Source organism: Scatophagus argus, chromosome 1, assembly GCF_020382885.2.
Source record: "Scatophagus argus isolate fScaArg1 chromosome 1, fScaArg1.pri, whole genome shotgun sequence".
Lineage (NCBI taxonomy): Eukaryota > Metazoa > Chordata > Actinopteri > Scatophagidae > Scatophagus > Scatophagus argus.
In genome coordinates this window covers 12,082,248-12,100,223 of record NC_058493.1, presented here as the reverse complement: position 1 = coordinate 12,100,223, position 17,976 = coordinate 12,082,248, and the positions used below count along the sequence as shown (strand labels likewise).

General features: G+C 40.4%; 1 protein-coding gene across 12 annotated transcripts in view; it reads right to left on the bottom strand.

Annotated features, from left to right (window-relative positions):
• The window catches only part of esrrga (estrogen-related receptor gamma a), a 142,089-nt gene that overhangs the window by 49,077 nt on the left and 75,036 nt on the right, over positions 1-17,976 (bottom strand). For 11 of the 12 annotated variants that reach the window (XM_046383543.1, XM_046383564.1, XM_046383590.1 and 8 more), the window contains 2 exons: positions 14,487-14,645; positions 1,851-2,275 (listed from right to left, as the gene is read on the bottom strand). In XM_046383543.1, the coding sequence (XP_046239499.1) occupies positions 1,851-2,275; positions 14,487-14,644 (583 nt within the window). In that variant the 5' untranslated portion in view covers position 14,645. Of the gene's footprint in view, positions 1-1,850; positions 2,276-13,297; positions 13,365-14,486; positions 14,646-17,976 lie in introns of those variants that run through there. The other variant, XM_046383610.1, reaches the window with a different exon arrangement.

The following is a 17,976-nucleotide window of genomic DNA, read 5'->3' as shown; positions in this document are numbered from 1 at the left end:
TTGTAGTGGCATACTAACTGACAAGAGGGCTGTCCTGCTGTTAGGGCCTAACAGTTATTTTAACAAATTATTTACAATTATTACTCAAACCACAAACTCTCTAAGGGCTTATCACTTACTCAAGGATTATCTGATCAGGTCAAAGCCTCAGATGGCCCCAGCACAGCATCTAGTGATTTTTCCCTGATTTTACATTCATAAAAGTGCTTCACGGACCTATAGTTAATGGGTTATCAAAGGTGATATTATATAGTTTTCATATTGTTAACAAATGCAATGAAACCAAAGTCAATAATGTTTCCATAGCAATCCATTGTTGTCTAAAAACAACTAAAACGTGCCAGTAAGTCTTGCAATTGCACTGGCTGGCATGTTCCTCTGTATAATCAACATGGGCACAGCAGTTTAATTTGAGTCAGCTCTACAGTACATCCTGTTGCCATAAATACTTATAATGCACCAAAAAGGGGATGAATGTATATGTAATTGTATACATTAAAGTATATATATTTGTGGTTTTCAAAGATCGATGTCTTTAGTAGGAGTGACTGGACTTGGTGCTGAAAGTCACTGACAGGAAGTCCCAAATTACTGAGAAACGAATTGACACTTACTGGCTTGCTTTATGGCTAAGTGGCTCTACGTAATATTGGCCTGTGCTGTGATTATGAGGCTAAATGAAGGACATAACTGTGATCAAGCTTAGAAGCTGAGTATGAACTGAAGAGAGAGGGATAGCCTAAATACCTGTGCACTTCCTGGACTACTTCTAGCCCTAACAAGAGACAAGCAAGGATTACTGAGCCTAATTCCTGGTACTCTTCTCATCATGTGGATTACTGCTCTATCCCTTCTCTCCTCTACCTCCTGAACAGAACTCCTGACCCCCAGACGTAACCTCTGACCTTCCTCTGACACTACGTTATCTCCTAGACAACAGGCTTAAAGCTAACACTCTTCATGTGAACCATAAGCAGCTAGATCTGGGAATGCAAACACTATCTGGAAATTACTCTTTGCTGTTGATGAAGAAGAGATCAAGGTTGAGGGTGAAATGGGGGCGTGTCTCCTAACTGGTGTGTATGCAAGGACCTTATCAGATGCTTATATGTGAAAATGTGTGTGTGTGTGTGTGCATGACAGGAAGAGAAATGGTGAAGGACAGAGGAAAAAATAGACTGTGGAGGGTGTCTGGTGGGCCACTTAGCAGACAAAGGAGGATATGTGTACCATATGAAAATCTGGGTCCACTTCTAGCCTGGAACTTTTATCAAATGTCCTAGATCTAGTATAACGGCTCAGGTGTATGCACATGTGTGACGGAGTTCAGTTTATGTATGGCTGTGAGTGTGTGTGTGTGTACTTCATTTGAGGAAAAAACATAGTCTATGCTTCAGGTGCTGTGTGTGCAATATTTCTTTGAATAATTTTGCCTTTTTAAGATGCCTCTTTAGTTTATCATGAAAAGCAGCCAACCCTGTAACCGTTTCTATTGTTGTGATGACTTTGAGACCTCACATGTACTCGCATAACTTTGTAAATTCAAATTTGGAAGAAATCTAATTAAATTAACAAGAAGAAAAAATCTTGACAGTTTTTAAGGCCCGTCAGCAAGTTAATTTAACACCAAATGGATCAGAGCTTATTATGATGTCTACAGTTTTTAACACATATTAAACAATATCAACACAACCTCTAAAACAGAACAAAAACAAAACAGAAATAAGTGACAAAACGAGAGCAAACCTATGATGGTAGATCTGATACAGCAAGAGACAGACACAGGGACAGAAATATAGAGATGGAAACAGAGAGACAGACATAGATAGAAAGTCAAAATGGAAGCCAACCTTGGATGGTGCGTTTGAAGAAGGCCTTGCAGGCCTCACAGGATGCCACGCCATAGTGGTACCCTGACGCAATGTCCCCACACACAAGACACAGCCTCTTGGGCATCGAATTCAACATGTACTCGCACTTAATCTGTGAATCTTCCCCAATAGTTGATGAACAGTCCTCATAACGCTTTGATCCAGGGCCGCCAGCAGGACCCAAGGGCCCTGCGTTAGAGCTGTAAAGGCTCGGGGAATCTAAGCCGTTGGGGTGGCCGTTCATCGTGGACGAATAGGAGCCTGAGGCGTCACTGGAGCCACCAGGGGAGTGATGGTTTAGACTGTCAGTCAGGGAAGCAGGACTAGACGGCTCAGTCTTTATATAAGAGGAAGGACAGTTGGACTCAAGGTGGCGCTCCTTACTGGACATTCTGCAGAGAAGCCTGAGGGAGTGAGATAGGAACAAATAGAAGAAGAGGAAGAAAGTATTATAAGAAAATGTAATGTGTAAAATGTAAGAAAATGATGGATATTTATAAAGAAAAGAGAGAAAAGCAAGCAAGCAAAGGGTTATACAAAAGTCAAAGCTAAAGGAGAAGAGAAACAGATACAGTTAAAGCAAAGCTGAATGAAAGAAATTTGTTTTTTGAAAGTCCAATTATGGCAATCATTTGTTCTGGTGTTGTTGTATTTCCTCACTGTCAATTGCTATGATGGATTTACAGTTTTTCACTGAGCCTTGCACGCACACACATGTACACACATAAGCCATCCATCACATTTGTTATCCTTTTCATGAGAGAAATAATAGAGAGTTGTCCAGAGGTAGAGCAGCAGACTTAAATACACAGACAAATAAGATTTTTGTTCATTAGGGGAATAATGTGTGAAACAGAATTACAAAGAAGCCTCTATAGCAGCACACAGACACACAAACACAAACACATACACATGCTTGAGGCCGACAGTCATCCGTCATTCTCCAGTCAATAGCAGCTTGTTCTACATGAAGGTAATCAGTAAGCAGCCTCTCTGCTGCTCAATCATCCCAAAGACATCCTCACTTATACATGATGAGTGCACACACACACACACACACACACACACACACACACACACACACAGTCATTATAAAGCACACACTGACAGACACAGAACATGAAGTTAGGAGAAGTCATATAATAAAGAAATCTCTTCTGATCAGTACTTAAGTTTTATTGTAGTCCTCTCCTTATCTCTCTTTCTTCTGTGCTGTGTCTCTCTTCATATCTCCCTCACTGCTCGCCTGTTTTTCCTTCTTCCTCTCCCTGAGGAGGCTGACTGGTGTCTTGTTAATGGCAGTTGTAATTAACAGCTATCTTCTCTCTGTCCATATCTCTCAATCCCTCCCTTTGTCTACCTTACTATCTATCTGCCTGTCTTCCTATCACTCCCTATTCAGTGCCATCTCGCTCTCTCTTTCTCTAACTCAATCTCTTTTCACTCTCTCTTTCTCTTCCTCTTTGCATTGCCACTCTCTATTCCTCTAACCCTGCCCTCCCTCCCTTCCCTGCCATTTCATTGTTAAAGGCAGAAAGCACAAAAGGGGTTTTTAATTAAGGCAGGATGCTGCTAAACGAGGGGCTTCTAAAGTCCAGTCAGCCTGTAAAAGATCTCTGTTCTACAGGGACCCATAAAACAGAGACAGCGCCTTGACAGAGAATGAAGAGCCAGTCAGGAGAGGGAATGGAGGGGGGTGGGGGGTGGGGGACATGAAAACAGGTAGGCAGACAGACAGACATAGCAAGAGCCAGACAGGGAGAGAGAAAGATGAGAGTTAGTTGCACTGACATCTGAATTGTTTGGTTTTTAATGTGCAGCAAAGCTTAAACGTGTTTGATGAGCAGCAGGATGAGACAAAGCCGCCCTCTTCCTTGAGCCAAACCTACACAGGTGCTGAGGCAAAAATGCTCCTTTACTAGAAATTCTTGCTTTTTTGAGTCAGTTTTTCCTTTCATAAAGTCACATGACATTCTTCTAATTGAATGAGTCTATTAATCGTGGCTTTGTGGTGTTCACCAGTGTCTATAAATCCATTTATCTGATGCTAAGGTATGCCGTCAGTTCGCAATGTGTGCGTGTGTGTGAGTGTGCGTGTGAGTGTGTGTGCGGGTGGGTGTGTGTGTGTGTGTGTGTGTGAAGTGTGCTCAATCATCTGGTGGGGGGGGTGAGAAAGGTTTGGACACAAATCAAGAAAGAGCAAAGGAGGTAAAAAGGGTTAGAGAAAGTCTGAAGAGGGATACAGGGGGAGACCCAACAAAAAACAAAGTGCCTGAAAAACCAAGGAAGAAATAAGAAATAAATGTACATGTGGGAAACAGTGATAGGGTGATGACAGATTGTACAGGGTTGTCTGTGTTCAAGCAGAGGGAGAGAAAACACAGTGGAGACAGAGAAAGAGAGTAGACCTATTTAAGTAGATGATGTGATGGTGATGATTTAATCTCTCCTTTTTCACTCTTTATGCTCCTTTGTGCCCCCTCCCTTCGACCGTCAATCCCTCTGAGTACCATCAAGTGAAAGAGTTTAAGTGCCAAAAGATCTCAGGCGTTTTTTTTTCCTCTTCTCTCTCTCAAATTCACATCTATCTCTCTCTCCCTTCCTCCTCTTAACTCCGTCGCTCTCCCTTTTCCTCCATCATCTCTTTCTCTCCCACTCTTACATCCTTTCTATGTGCTCTCTCTCTCTCTCTCTCTCATTCTGCTTATAAATGAAAAATAATGGCATTCGAAGAGGGAGGAATAAAAAGAATAAAGAAAGAAGACATGCGTGTAGAGGAGAGGAGAAGAGAAAAGGAGATTAAGAAATCACAGTCAGTGCGCTGTGCCGAGCGAGAGGTTGAGTGCATTTATGTATGTATGTTATCAGTATAATTATGGCGCTATGTAACGACGGCTCAGTGCTGAAAGAGCAGTCTTATTGTGCCTGTCTGCTCTTCAGATGAGTGTGGAGAGAGAGAGACAGACAGAGAGGGAAGGGGGTGGGTCTCATTTCTTTTTTTTTAGCAATTCTTTATGTTTTTAGGTGTTTAAAGAGATTTATATAAAGAAGGAAAGGCTTGAGTGTGTTTTTTTCCTTTTTAGATTTTCACAAGGGACTCAAAGGCGTGAGCTGCGTGTTATGAGGTGATTACAGTAAAACACAAAGAAAAGCAGTAATCTGATTTAAGCATTAGGTGTTTGGCTTAATTTTGTCACAGAAGAGGGTTTTGAATTTCATTTTCTTTACAAACTGCACGTTTTTGATGCACCTCAGTGGAAGAGCACCTTATTGTAACTAACTGTCCAAAATCAATACACGACATGAACACAATTTTCTTTTGAGGAAGGAAAGTAGGAAAGTAATTATTCCTTTTGTTCTATTCTTAGATGTTTCGTGTAATTTGTGTAAGAACTTGTTGACTTTTCAAAGTACAACGATAAAAGGTTAATTTTAATTTCACAAAGATAACATCAAACAAACAGAGAGCTAACTAGTTGACATTTTCTAATCAAAAATGTCATTCTTTTGGAGTTACAAAAAAGATTTTATTTTTTTTTAGCTCTCTGAAATAGTTAACTCTCTTCGGTTTATATTTTACTGTTTGGGTATAATATTTTATATTTTAGGATTAGTGATTAGTGATAAAACTGACTACACATAAAGTGTTAGATATAAGACAGCCACAAACAGACAGAGCAAGGGACAAAAGGGTCTGTTCAGTTCCTGCAGACATCAAATATTCAGCAGGCTTGTTTACCTGTCCCTTACTGAGAGGGGAACACACACACACACACACACACACACACACAGACTTCAGACCTTCTCTTGTCTCCATTTCCACCACAATCCCCATGATTTTCACTTTGTCTTTGTTCCTATTTTTTTTTCCTCTTACTTTTTGAGGGCACAGAGACTCATGAAAGACAGATAAATATGTGGATCTGTGGAGAGAGAGCAACAGAAAGAAAGAAGAAGAATGATCCCTTTTCTGTGTGTTTTGGAGGAAGGTGGGCCACTTTGGTATGACAAGCTGTCATTAGAGCAGTGAGCTGATGCAGCGCCCTGACAACTGCCTGGGACAAACATACAATCATCGTATTAGAGCAACTACTCTCTGCCTCAGTCTGCGTCTCGGTGCTGTTTGCTGTGCGCCCCTTCAGTCGGTGTTTCTGTGTGCGCTCGCACTCTCTTATTATATACAATCTTTGTGCGACTGCTTCGCTAGATGGCGACTATAAACACAAACTGATCCTCAAACAACTCCAAACTGTTTTTGTACTGCCCCAGGTTGTACAAGAGAAGAGAAGAGAAGAGAAGAGAAGAGAAGAGAAGAGAAGAGAAGAGAAGAGAAGAGAAGAGAAGAGAAGAAAAGAGAAGAGAAGAGAAGAGAAGAGAAGAGAAGAGAATGGAGCAGTGAGAGTGACTGTGAGTACAGGTTTGAAACAGTTTGTGTGTCACTTTATGACTCATCTATTGCTACTAAATCTGAGGTTTAGATAACACTTTGTTATTTAATTCTTCATATGTCTTTTGCTCTGCTGGACTCTTGTTGCCACATCCCAGCAATTTCTTTGGTGAGTATAAATGTTCTAAAAACTAAAAGCAAATAAAAATGATGGTCCAATAAGCAGAATATGATCCACACATTGAATTTTTATGTGCAGCAGCATGTGCAGCTGAGATGTACACATTTTAAGCTCGCTATTTTATTCTCACAATGAAAACTGCTTTTAAAATATATGTTGCTCTGCTAAGAACAAATGCATTTGACTACACCTTGACAAATTTTGGTGTGTGTAGGTGTAGAGAAATTAAGCATCTCACTGTCCCGGCTATATTTTAAAACAAAGTTCCCATGAAAAAAGTGATAAAAATGAGAAGAGAAGGATAAAGCGAGAGAGGAAGGAGAAGTGGTAGCAACAGAGACAGACAAGAGAGAAGTGCTGACAGTGTAGCTACCACGGTTTGGCTAATACCTTTCCATCACACCAAGCATTGTGCTCTCGATGCTGATAAGAACACACAGTCCAATAAGCAAAAAGAAAAAAAAAGAGAGAGAGAAAACCCCACACAATTCTATCTAGATGATACCAGCAATGCTTTGGGAAAGTGGAGGAAGGATGGAATACAGAAAAGGAAATACATTGAATTAAAGAATAGAGTAAGGATGGGAATTGGAGCAAAAAATGCATTTACATTTCCATAGTCAAATGAATAGAACGATTTCATCAGTAGACTGAATTGCTTTTTCAAGCCTTACATTCCTCTGTTTATTTTTATTTCTTTGCTCTATTTCTATCTCTATTTTGCTCTCTTTTCAACGCACTCCTATCTGTGGAGGGTTGTTGAACCGCTTTTCAACTTGTCAGTTCGATACACGCACTGGTGAGCGTGCACACACACACCCACCAAAAACAGACGTAAGTGACTTGTTAGCCGCACACATCGCACCAAAATGAGCAGTTCACTGCTGTTTGAGTTGCAGCAAGGACATTTTCTTTTTAGTGGTAGCTACATTATTGGACTGGGCAGGAAACAAATACAAAGAAAGACATAAACATGCACACAAAAAAGGCAAGACGTAATTGAATCTACACGTGCATAGAGCAAGGTGTGTGCGTAGTTTGGAGGCAGAGACGCACAGAAAGGAAACAATCCGTGTGTCGCTGTGTGTCTGTGTGACTGCGTGTGTTTGAGTTTAGCTCTATAAACTCACAGTGTGTCCATGATTATAGTTGTTTTCAGGGGAGCAAAATGAATGAAATAAGGAATAAAAACTCACGCAGCGACAGTCAATCTAAACCACTCTCCCTCCTACTGAGCTCTCTTTCGCCTTCTCTTTGGGTCTCAATCTTTCTCCAGCTCTCCAGTCATTTCTGCTTCTCACACACAAACACACACTATCATTGCTACTCTGTCTCTCTCAAGCATCCGCACCCTGTCACACACACCACCTTACACCCCACACGAAAACACACACACACACACACACACACCAGGGAGCAGATCAATTGTTACAGTGTTAGTCGGGCAGGAAACCTGTAATTCACTTCATTGGCTGCAGAATAAACCCCTGATTACATACAATCAATGTGATAATGGCTAAAACACATTCTGCCCAATGGGCTGTCGGGCTGTAAAGACCAGCAGAGGAGAGGAAATGTGTGCATGTGTGTGTCTATATTCCTGAGTGTCTGCGTGTGTTTAGACACTCCTTCTAGGTATGAATTTTAATATAACAAACACACACCTTTACTGTGCACAAATATCTACAAACACATACACAGGTGTGAAATGAATTGGGTAAGACTTACAGAGGCACACTAGTGGGGCTAAAGCTGTTACGATGCATCCTGGGGTTTATAAAGTTTACTCACACACACAAACACACACCATTCTGTAGATGTGAATGGATAAACCGCGGGAGACGGCACACACAGGGCAGGCTCAGCCAAACACGATTGATTAAGAATTATGTGCTTTCCAAACTGCACACTGCAAACTATTCAGGAATACCATGTCGAGTCTGGTGTATCTCCTGTGACTTGAGTTATCACATATTGCTGTTGTTAAAACTGTTTCATGTACTTTCTTTTCTTCTCATAAAAGGTGGCTGTATTTCAAATTTTGGGAAGGAATTCCTCTTCCAGCCAAAGCCTTCTTTGGTCTGCATAAAGGATGACTTAAACACGAGGTGACTGTGCTGGTGGAGTTCATGAAGTTAAAAGATATGAAGAGGTTGATCTTGTTCGGGGGAAAAAACATTAAGGCATTGCACCGTTAACCCTGTGTGTGTGTGTGTGTGTGTGTGTGTGTGTGTGTGTGTGTGTGTGTGTGTGTGCGTGTGTCAGATGGGAATCTTGATGATTTAGGTCATTTTCTTGCAGAGCAGTGGCTGATAAGTGCGTTTCTGCCAGGCACTATCTTTGTCACCATGTCTCTCTCCCTCCTAACCTCTCTCTGTGTGTGTGTCTCTCTCTTCACTCCTCTTTCCGTCTCCTTTATCTACTGTGTGTCGTATTTGTAACTGTGTCTAATGTAAGGACATTACTTTATACGTCTGAAACATCCAACACGCTGCACATCAGTAGTACAGTTAACAATCAGTCCATTAGATATTTATTTGATTTTGATGCAAATTAGAGGTCTAATTTAGCTCTGTTTTGGGACCTGACAGACTAAGTTGCTTACCATAACCTTTTACTGGAAATGCTCAAGAGCGGAAATCAATAAAATTCCGCTTTTAAGGTATGTAGAAGATACCTCATGTAGCATGTGAATTTGCTCATTCTTCTTTTTCTGAAAATATATAATGAACAATATATATATATTTAATTAATTTAATACGCATTATAAATTTGATCAAAACATATATATATACTGTCTGTTCACATGACACTGGCATGCAATGTCTGTGCAGGGGTAAAAGTGATACACATTGTAGGCTGGTTCCTTTATAAAATAAAGGTCAGTGATCAAGGTGAGTGTTCGTCTCCCTTTGTGTGTGTGTGTGTGTGTGTGTATGTGTGTGTGGATTAGCAGTGTTATCGCTGAGCATTAGGGGTGCAACAGCCCTTCCAAACACTTATCGATACTTGACATTGTGGCAGACACACTTGCACACACCCAAATGCAAAGGTACACATTCAGTCATTCGTGTACAGTGAAACATACAGCTCTCTCACACTCTCGCTGTCTCATACATAGGCAGAGAGAGACCTATGCCAGGTGACGTAGCAGATGAAATTGTGCAGAGGTGTTACATACACACACACAACACACACATATATATATTCAAGTGTTTAAAAAAACAAAGTATCCTCCATCAGATTAAAAACACATTTTATTAAGCAGATGGTGAAAGAGGATTTCCACTCTAGTAAATATGACAGGGCTTTCAAATGTGACAGGGGAGGGAGGCAGAGAGAGGGGAGGGGAGGAAGAGGGAAGCAGACAAGGAGGGAATGGGAAAAGAGAGTGCAGTGCTGTAAAGGAGAGGAGAGACAGGAAGAGAGAGAGAGAGAGAGAGAGAGAGAGAGAGAGAGAGAGAGAGAGTGTGTGTGTGTGTGTGTGTGTGCGCTTGTGAAGTTAAGGGGTGTCGAATGCAAGAGAACGAAGGGAGAAAAATGGAATAAAGGAGAAAAAGAAATGTCGGAGAGGAGAGGAGCAGAGCGTCAAAGCTGCATTCTTTAAGCAGATCAGATTTGGGGAAATTGGGCTGTCACTACAGGGTTGTGATGATTTACACCTATCCATCACAGGGAGAGAGAGAGAGAGAGAGAGAGAGCCAAGCAGAGCTCGAGTATATACAATAATGCACAGCATCTGTAAAAATTGAGAAATCCACCCTAAACAGGCTGAGTTCACTGCTTACTGCTCAATTCAATTCAACATTCAATAATGTATAAAAAACACATTTTGGAAGTTGGAAGAACAAATGAAGTATTCTGTGAATATTAGTTACACGTACTGTAACTGGTAGTGGGATTCAGATGGTTCATTACTTTTACTGTGTGATTATGTTACACTGTATTGTCTCTTCTATGAAAGAAAAAAGCAGAGTGCATTATGTGTTAAAAAACTGAAATTACAATTTAAATAAAAAAAAAAACAAGATCTGAACCTTCATGAAAGCATTTTACCGTTTTACACGTTTTGAACGGAAACGATCTGTGCTGTCATCGGCTGCTGCTGACGCTCGTCCCCTCTGCCTCCTCGCCTCATCTTCCCTATTTTTTTACCCTGCACTCCTTCCTCCCCCTCCCCCTCCCCTCACTGCTGGCTGATGCACCTTTCAGCCTCGCTCCTGGACCATCTGTTAGGGAATCTAATTCACATCCAGTCATAATCAGGTTTGCTGGAGAGCCCACTGTCTCTGCCTCTCTTTCCATCCCTCTGTCTCTTTCTGTCCCGCTTGCTTCTTTCTGTCTATGTTATACTGTGCCTTCGATTGTCTGTCCCTGTCCCGCTGACCTCCTCCGTTAAAAGAGAAAACATCACCAGCGCATAAACTTGTGACAATGACAGAACAAACTGAGCTGATCTTGTAAGTGGTTGAGTTCTTAGGTTTTAAATAATGTGGTTGTATTATAGTGTGCATCACTTTCACAGGGTTTTAAACTTTGCTTTCCTACAAACTCATCATCTTTGAAAATTTTGTAAATCACAAGGATTTGAATACTGCTTCAGCGTTTTACTGGTAAAATTAATATTATAACCATCAACTTTACTTTGCACGGAAAAATTAGGTGCTGCATCGACAAAGCATCTCAACTGTGCTTGTACATGAGTGTTTATCCATGACTGAGAATAAGGCGAGCTGAGGTGAAGGGGGTGGAAGTTAATGAGAGGTGAGTGTCTGAAACCCTCTTTCTCTCTCTTTCCCCCTCTCTCGCTCTCTCTCTGCTCCAGCAGTAATCCTCTTCTATAAATCTGCAATCCAATCAGCGTTGTCCACACTTACACAAAAACACACACACACACACACACACACACACACACACAGAGCTGTTGGGAGGCCCATCTGTGTGTTAAGGCAATCTGCTTTATCATTATGATTACATTGGGCTCAGTTTACAGGAATGTGTGTGCCTGTAAGAGTGTGTGTGCACACCCTGGCTGCCTGACATTAATCACATTCCCATGGTTTGATGGCGTAAATAAAAATAGGAATAATATTGTTGCTGTCCAATGAAAACTGGAGATCTCCAAAAACAATTAGGAATTTCTCCAGAAATTAAGTTTTTTTCTTTAATGAGTAGAAGCTCCAGGAAACAAAACAATAAGATTTTCCTATTGTTTTCTATATAAAACTATTGAGGTTTTTATGAATTTAATTTGAGTGAAGGCCATTGACCATCATGAAAACGGAACATAAAAATATTGTTACAAATCAATAATAATTTACAGGCATTTTGAAATATTTTAATACTAATGCTGTTCCATTACAAGTGAAATGTAGAGTGAAGCGTGAAGTTTTATGCCAAAGGTGCATGAAGTGTGTGCATGTGTGTGTTTGTGAGAGTGTGTTTGTTAATCGTGTGTCCAAATCCCATCAACACAGTTGGAGGTCAGAAATCCTGGAGAAAGTGTTCATGTGATCTCATACTGCGTGTGTGTGGATAAAATGCACTCTTTATACCGTGTGTGTATGAGGAAAAAAACGCATGTATGTATTCAAATTTGTGTGAGAGCGTGAGGAGAGATGACTCACTCTTTAATATTCAGTTTGTAATTATTTATTTTCCTGTATGCCATATTTTAAGACATTTTGACAAGATACTGTAGGAAAAATTCAGATGTAAATAATAAATGTAATTGTGGCTGAATTCCAATTGGCTGCTTCAGTTTCAGCTTGCTGATACTGTGCGTGCTGCCTTGTCACAGTTTTCTGGAACACTTGAATGAAACAGAGTCAGTGTTAATGTTGTTAATGAAACCTGTGATTTTCCTACTATGACAAGCCAGCGCTGAAAAAATCCTGCTGTTGCATATGAGGAGGTCTTTTTGCTCTGATTCATGCCATCACATATTGCTGTATTGCACTATTTCAGTAGAAGCTACAAGATAAATTCTCAAGTTGTAGACTTCTGCAGATATTGTTATTGTTGTTATTATCTGCCTTTTGTCTTACATGGTCCAAAACCTGAACCAAAGCAGCAAAAATTCAGAGCAGTGTGTTTGTCTATGTGTGTGGGTGAATGTAATGTGTAACCTCAAGCCATGGCGTGACTCCCTAGCCCTTGGCAAACCTTTGCACCTCTCATCACCAGGCTTCACTGTCTGCCAATACACACACGCACACACACACACACACACAATGACACTTATTGTCTCATATTGTGCTAGTAAAACTCCTGTTGGTGATTGGCTGCGAGTCTGCGTGAGAAAGGCTTGCCAGACCTCTAATTGGCTTGACCCAGACTAACCCTGAAATCCTATTGGACTAAGACTTCCCAGTCTACAGTGCACACGGCATACAGACGCACACACACACACTCTCTCACACCCTTAAAATTAAATTGTAATGCACAAGCCTAACAAGGCACTCATCACTAGTGCTCTAATAGTCTGCTATAATACAACAGTAACATAGTGTAATACATGATAATAATGTTCACTTAGATAGTCATGTCAGTTAGTGAGATGGTGCGGCAGAATGTTGTTTAGTCACAGAAAAGTAACATTTCCACCGACTAAACACATCAAACCTTCTACATTCATCAGTCTAGAACAATGGATCTTAATCTGAGCACTTCCTGCTACAGAGCCATCTAATAATGTCAGTCATTTATCAGTGCTTAGTCACAACAAGCTCAGGTGAGAAAATATATAATAAAATATAAACACCGAGCAGGAAGCACACTTTCACATAATGTGCTCATTTGAATATAATTGCGCAATAAGGCTGCATTATGCTAATTAAATACAAAACACATACTTACAATTACGGTTTGGCAATCTGGGCATGTGGCTCTATCTCTTATCCAGAGGAACTCAGAGAATGATTAAAAGACCGAAAGAACAAGCGGCAGATAGGGAGGAGGAATACGAAGAGAGTAGGTGTGTCCGTGTTTCATGAGTCACACATTTGCTGTGTTTTAACATGAAACAAGCAGCATATTTACAGTTTATGTTCTAAAATTGGACCATGGCAGAGCACATTCACCTGCCTCGATCAACACAGTCCTAGAACTGGTTTCCACAGGAGAACTTTAAAAACTTCACTTTGCTTTCAGTATTTCGTGCTTCATTGTACTTTTAGATGGGATAGGGGATTACTGTTATCATGAAAGTGACTGTCCTTCAACAAATTATATGATTTAAAATATAATTCGCACTATTGAAGTGTCCTTGAGCCACAAGCTGAATCCTGCTTTCTTGTGATACTCCATATATACTGTAAAAACACAAGAAAACAAAGATAATGCTACTGGTAAAGAAAAAGTATGCAGCCGTGGGCATGGTTATCCAGGAATTATCTTTGTAAAAACATAATATTTACTTATGGGTGATGAAAACAGATACACACACAAACACAAAATAATAACAAGCAAAAATTAAGTCTTTGGACCTCACTTAGTTAAAAGTTTCATTCATTTATTTATTTTTATAGTGTGAACTTTATTCATCAAAAGTTTCTCAGAATGTCAAAAAAAGTTGAGAAAAATCATTTATGGCTATGGCTAAACTTTTCAAGAGGCAAGTCTACTCTTTATATGTGGCCGTTTCGCCTTTTGCATGTAGTGACACAAAAGCAGGGCAGCTTATTTTCAAGACTGATCTAATCATAATGTATATGCAGAAAATGTAAAATGGAGTTGAGTTTGACATGACATGAAGCCTGCAGTGGAATAATGCAAAAGAGAAATATCTAAATTGAGAAGTAAATCACTGAAAATTAAGAAAAGTACAAGTAAATATCAAATACACGGATCACAGAGAAAATGACCTCCCTGAGAGCTCTCTCTCACACACACCCACACAAACCACTCAAAACACTGCTTTTAATAGCTCAAAGTGTTTGCCTTTTCTCTCTCTTTCATCCAAAGTATATTCAGGTCAAGTCTCTCTCGCTCCCTCTCTCTCCCTCTCTCTCTCTTTTTATCTCTCCTTCTCATCATTTTGTCATACCTGGGGTTGTAGAGGGCATGTGCGTCTCTCATGTGGTTGGCCTCTAGTGGATCGTAGCTCTGGTGCATTCTCCAGGCGCCAGCGCCGCATTTACTATAGGTTGACTTGGAGTTATCTTCACTGCTGCTGTTCAGTAATGGCCCCTTCGATAAGTTCATTCTGCGGGCAAAGTGAGAGAAGAAGGGGTGAAAATGCAGCCAGTGCAGCAGAAAAGGGTACAGAAAAGACAGGTGTGAAAAAACGGCTGAGACATGACCTCTCTAGAGCTATTTGGGGGGATTATCTATCAAACTATTTTACTGTCAAAAGAAAGATACAAAATTTGTATTAAAAAAAGTTAAAGCTTAAAATATAAACATAAATAAATTGTTCAGGACATTAAAATATTACAAATGATGTAATACAATGTATATAACAACAGGCTTCTGTTACAATTCAGCTGAAATTTGCCCACACTTACACAACCACCCCCCCCAAAAAAAACAACAACAAGCAAACAAAATAAAGAAATAAAAGAAAAAAAATAAAATAAAATGAATTTGACAATAAGTGTGGTGTGAGGAAAATGAAGACAACGACGTGTTATAAATGTAGTTAATGTATACCACACATGCATTGGTCTGTATGCCCACAGTAAGACAAACTGTGACGTGAGCATAACCCTGCTTAGCACAAGCAGGACAGCAGCAGGTAGGTATGCAGACAGCCAGAAAAAACACAGTCAGGTTTGAAGACATGTAGAAAAGACAGTGTGACGCACAGTCCGACAACCAGACAGACAGCTGTCAGCCAGACAGACAGATGCACAGAGGACGGGTTGTGACTTTTAACCGGAACACGAGATTTTCGTGCGGCGTTAACAAATTTCTGACAAATACATCTGTCTGCACACAACTGCATTGGTGGATTTGTCAGGCTGCTAACTGATGCACACGCCAGCTGTGTTTAACGTCATCGGAGTTTCACCAGTTTTAGCCTTGGAAAAGGCTTTCAGACTGAGGGAATATAGAAGTAAAAGCACCGGAGGAGGGACTGCCATCCGTCAATCAACACCAGCACTGTCGTCAGGGGAGGAGACGTTGCCAGGGTGATAAGGTCACTGCGAGCAAAAGAATCAAAATCACCCATTGCCAAAAATAAATTAATTAAATAACAGGACAGGCGTGAGAGGAAAACATAGGGACAATATTTAAAGCTGACGTCAAAGAGGAGGTGAGAAGGCTGGGTTTCTAATAAAATCGGCATGGTGGCCTAGATTTAAACAAAAGTGTCAAGGGAGAACTGAACAGTGCTGCAGGGAATAAAAGCTCTTTATTGGTAATAAGGTGATCTTTACTTTATTTTGAAAAGATCAAAGTCTGCTGGTGATGCTTGAGGCATCCTTGTGCTTTGCATTTGGAGAAATTGTACATTTTTGCACAATGACAGATAAAGTAAAATAATTAAGCTTGCTTGTTCTAAAATGGGTCTTTACTGAGAAAGTCTACAAATTTAAACAATAATGCTTTTATGTCTTGAAGATGCTGCTTAATCTTTAGACTACAATACATGTTACACCAAATCATGTCCGGCTCTTAAAGCCATGCAATAATCTCTAAATAGCTACGAAATAAAAAAATCTTATTTCTTGTTTTGGTTTTGCTGGATTTTTCCTGTCATTACCACATTCCTGAGTGTGTGTTGTCTCAGGCCAAGTGCATCAGTAAACACAGCAGGATGTTGGTATGTGTCACAAACTGATAGACACATGTTTACCACACAAACACAACCCACACAGACATTTGTGTGTGTGGGTGTGCAATGCTGTCCTATTCTGTGGGCTCCTGGTTAGGTGGGGGCCATGAAGACAGACAGGTAGACAGACCAATCACTTGTCTGACAGCCATTCCTGTCTCCATTCACAGAGCTGGGTAGCCTCAGTGAGAGGTGGAGGGCCACGGTATGTAATATGTAGGTTTTAGTTCCACTCTGGTGGATAGGAGGAATCGATATCTTGCTGCTGCTGCTGCTGCTTCAAACACTTATTGGCTTTGGTTGCGGTGTCACAATGCTATATAGACAGGCAACACTTAATACTGCTTTTTTTTTCTGAGGAAAGTCCTGGTGTCACACTGGACTAATGTAAATCCAGTACCACATACACGTGATGTTGTTGGTTCAAATCCCTATCCCTGCCTTTCCACTTAAGTTTCAAATGAATTTTCTATCCTTCCAAAGTCCAACATAAAGTATTTTATCTTTACAGATGTGTAAAGAGGAAGAATAAAGTTAGATATTCGGCTGACATTGAAGGGGGGAAGTAAGTTCATTCGTCTTTACATCCTCATTACCAAGAACCATGAGATGCAGTTTTGGCAAGAAAACCTGAGTTTACCAAATTCTGGGATAAAGCACGACCGGAATATTTTAGCTAAGTGGCAAAAGGCTTTTTGATTTTGCAGAAATAATTCTCTAGTCTGCCACTTGCATTAACCTGGAGACTAAAACTGTTAGGGATTACAAAGAGAGATTGTGTTTTATTACATTATACCTTATGGCAAGGTAATCGGATATTTTTTCACATTTTTATTCATCCCACAAGATTAAATTTAGGCTAAAAGACATCTAAAAATCAGCAGACAATCATTTAAATCAGGCATTAACACTGTGTTTTTTCCCCCTATTCTATACAGGACAGTCTTAAGAAAGAACACATGGTATTTGCACTGTAAAAAATTACAAAGATTTGAAATATAAGAATTTTTTTTTCTGCATAAATTATTTCATTTCAAGCAATCAAAACCATAAAAGTACTTCCACAGAAACAAAATAAGCTAAGCTCATAAATATTTATATGTGCTTACAAGGTAAAGGTAAGAATAAAGGGGAGAGCATTAACCTATGTGAATCTACCTAACCTATTTCACGCTCCTGTCAGTACATGTAAGCGGCACCAGCACACACACACTGTGGATGTAAGTAGGTGTCTGTGTTTGTGTGTGTGGGCGCGCGATGGAAAAAGTGAAGACCGTGGGTGTCTTTCTGATGCTCAGTGACTCGCTCATGTGTTGCTGGCCCATCTGTGAACAGAATGACCATGACACAGTATGTGTATGTATGTGTGTGTGTGTGTGTGTGTGTGTGCGTGACATGGTGATGCAGTGATTGATGAGACAGTTGCCATTCTTGCTAATGCAAAACGCACCTATCCCTGAAGGGAGCAAATGCCACAACACACGCACATACAAGGGCTGCAACTGCCCTACCTAATTACCCCTCTAGTCAGGCCAGTGTGATGTCTTCCAGTCACATGTACAATAAACACCCGCAAGCATGCCTAAATGTTGCTTCATAAACAAACACAGTTGCTTAGATGACATATACAGACATATACGTTGTGGGGTTCCGTGCATCTTAACGTTAAAACTGTGGCTCTTGATGTTTTTTGTTACTCGTCTACAAGGTGGTGAAGGTGGGTCGATAGGACTATACATTGTTAGTTCCTACAGAT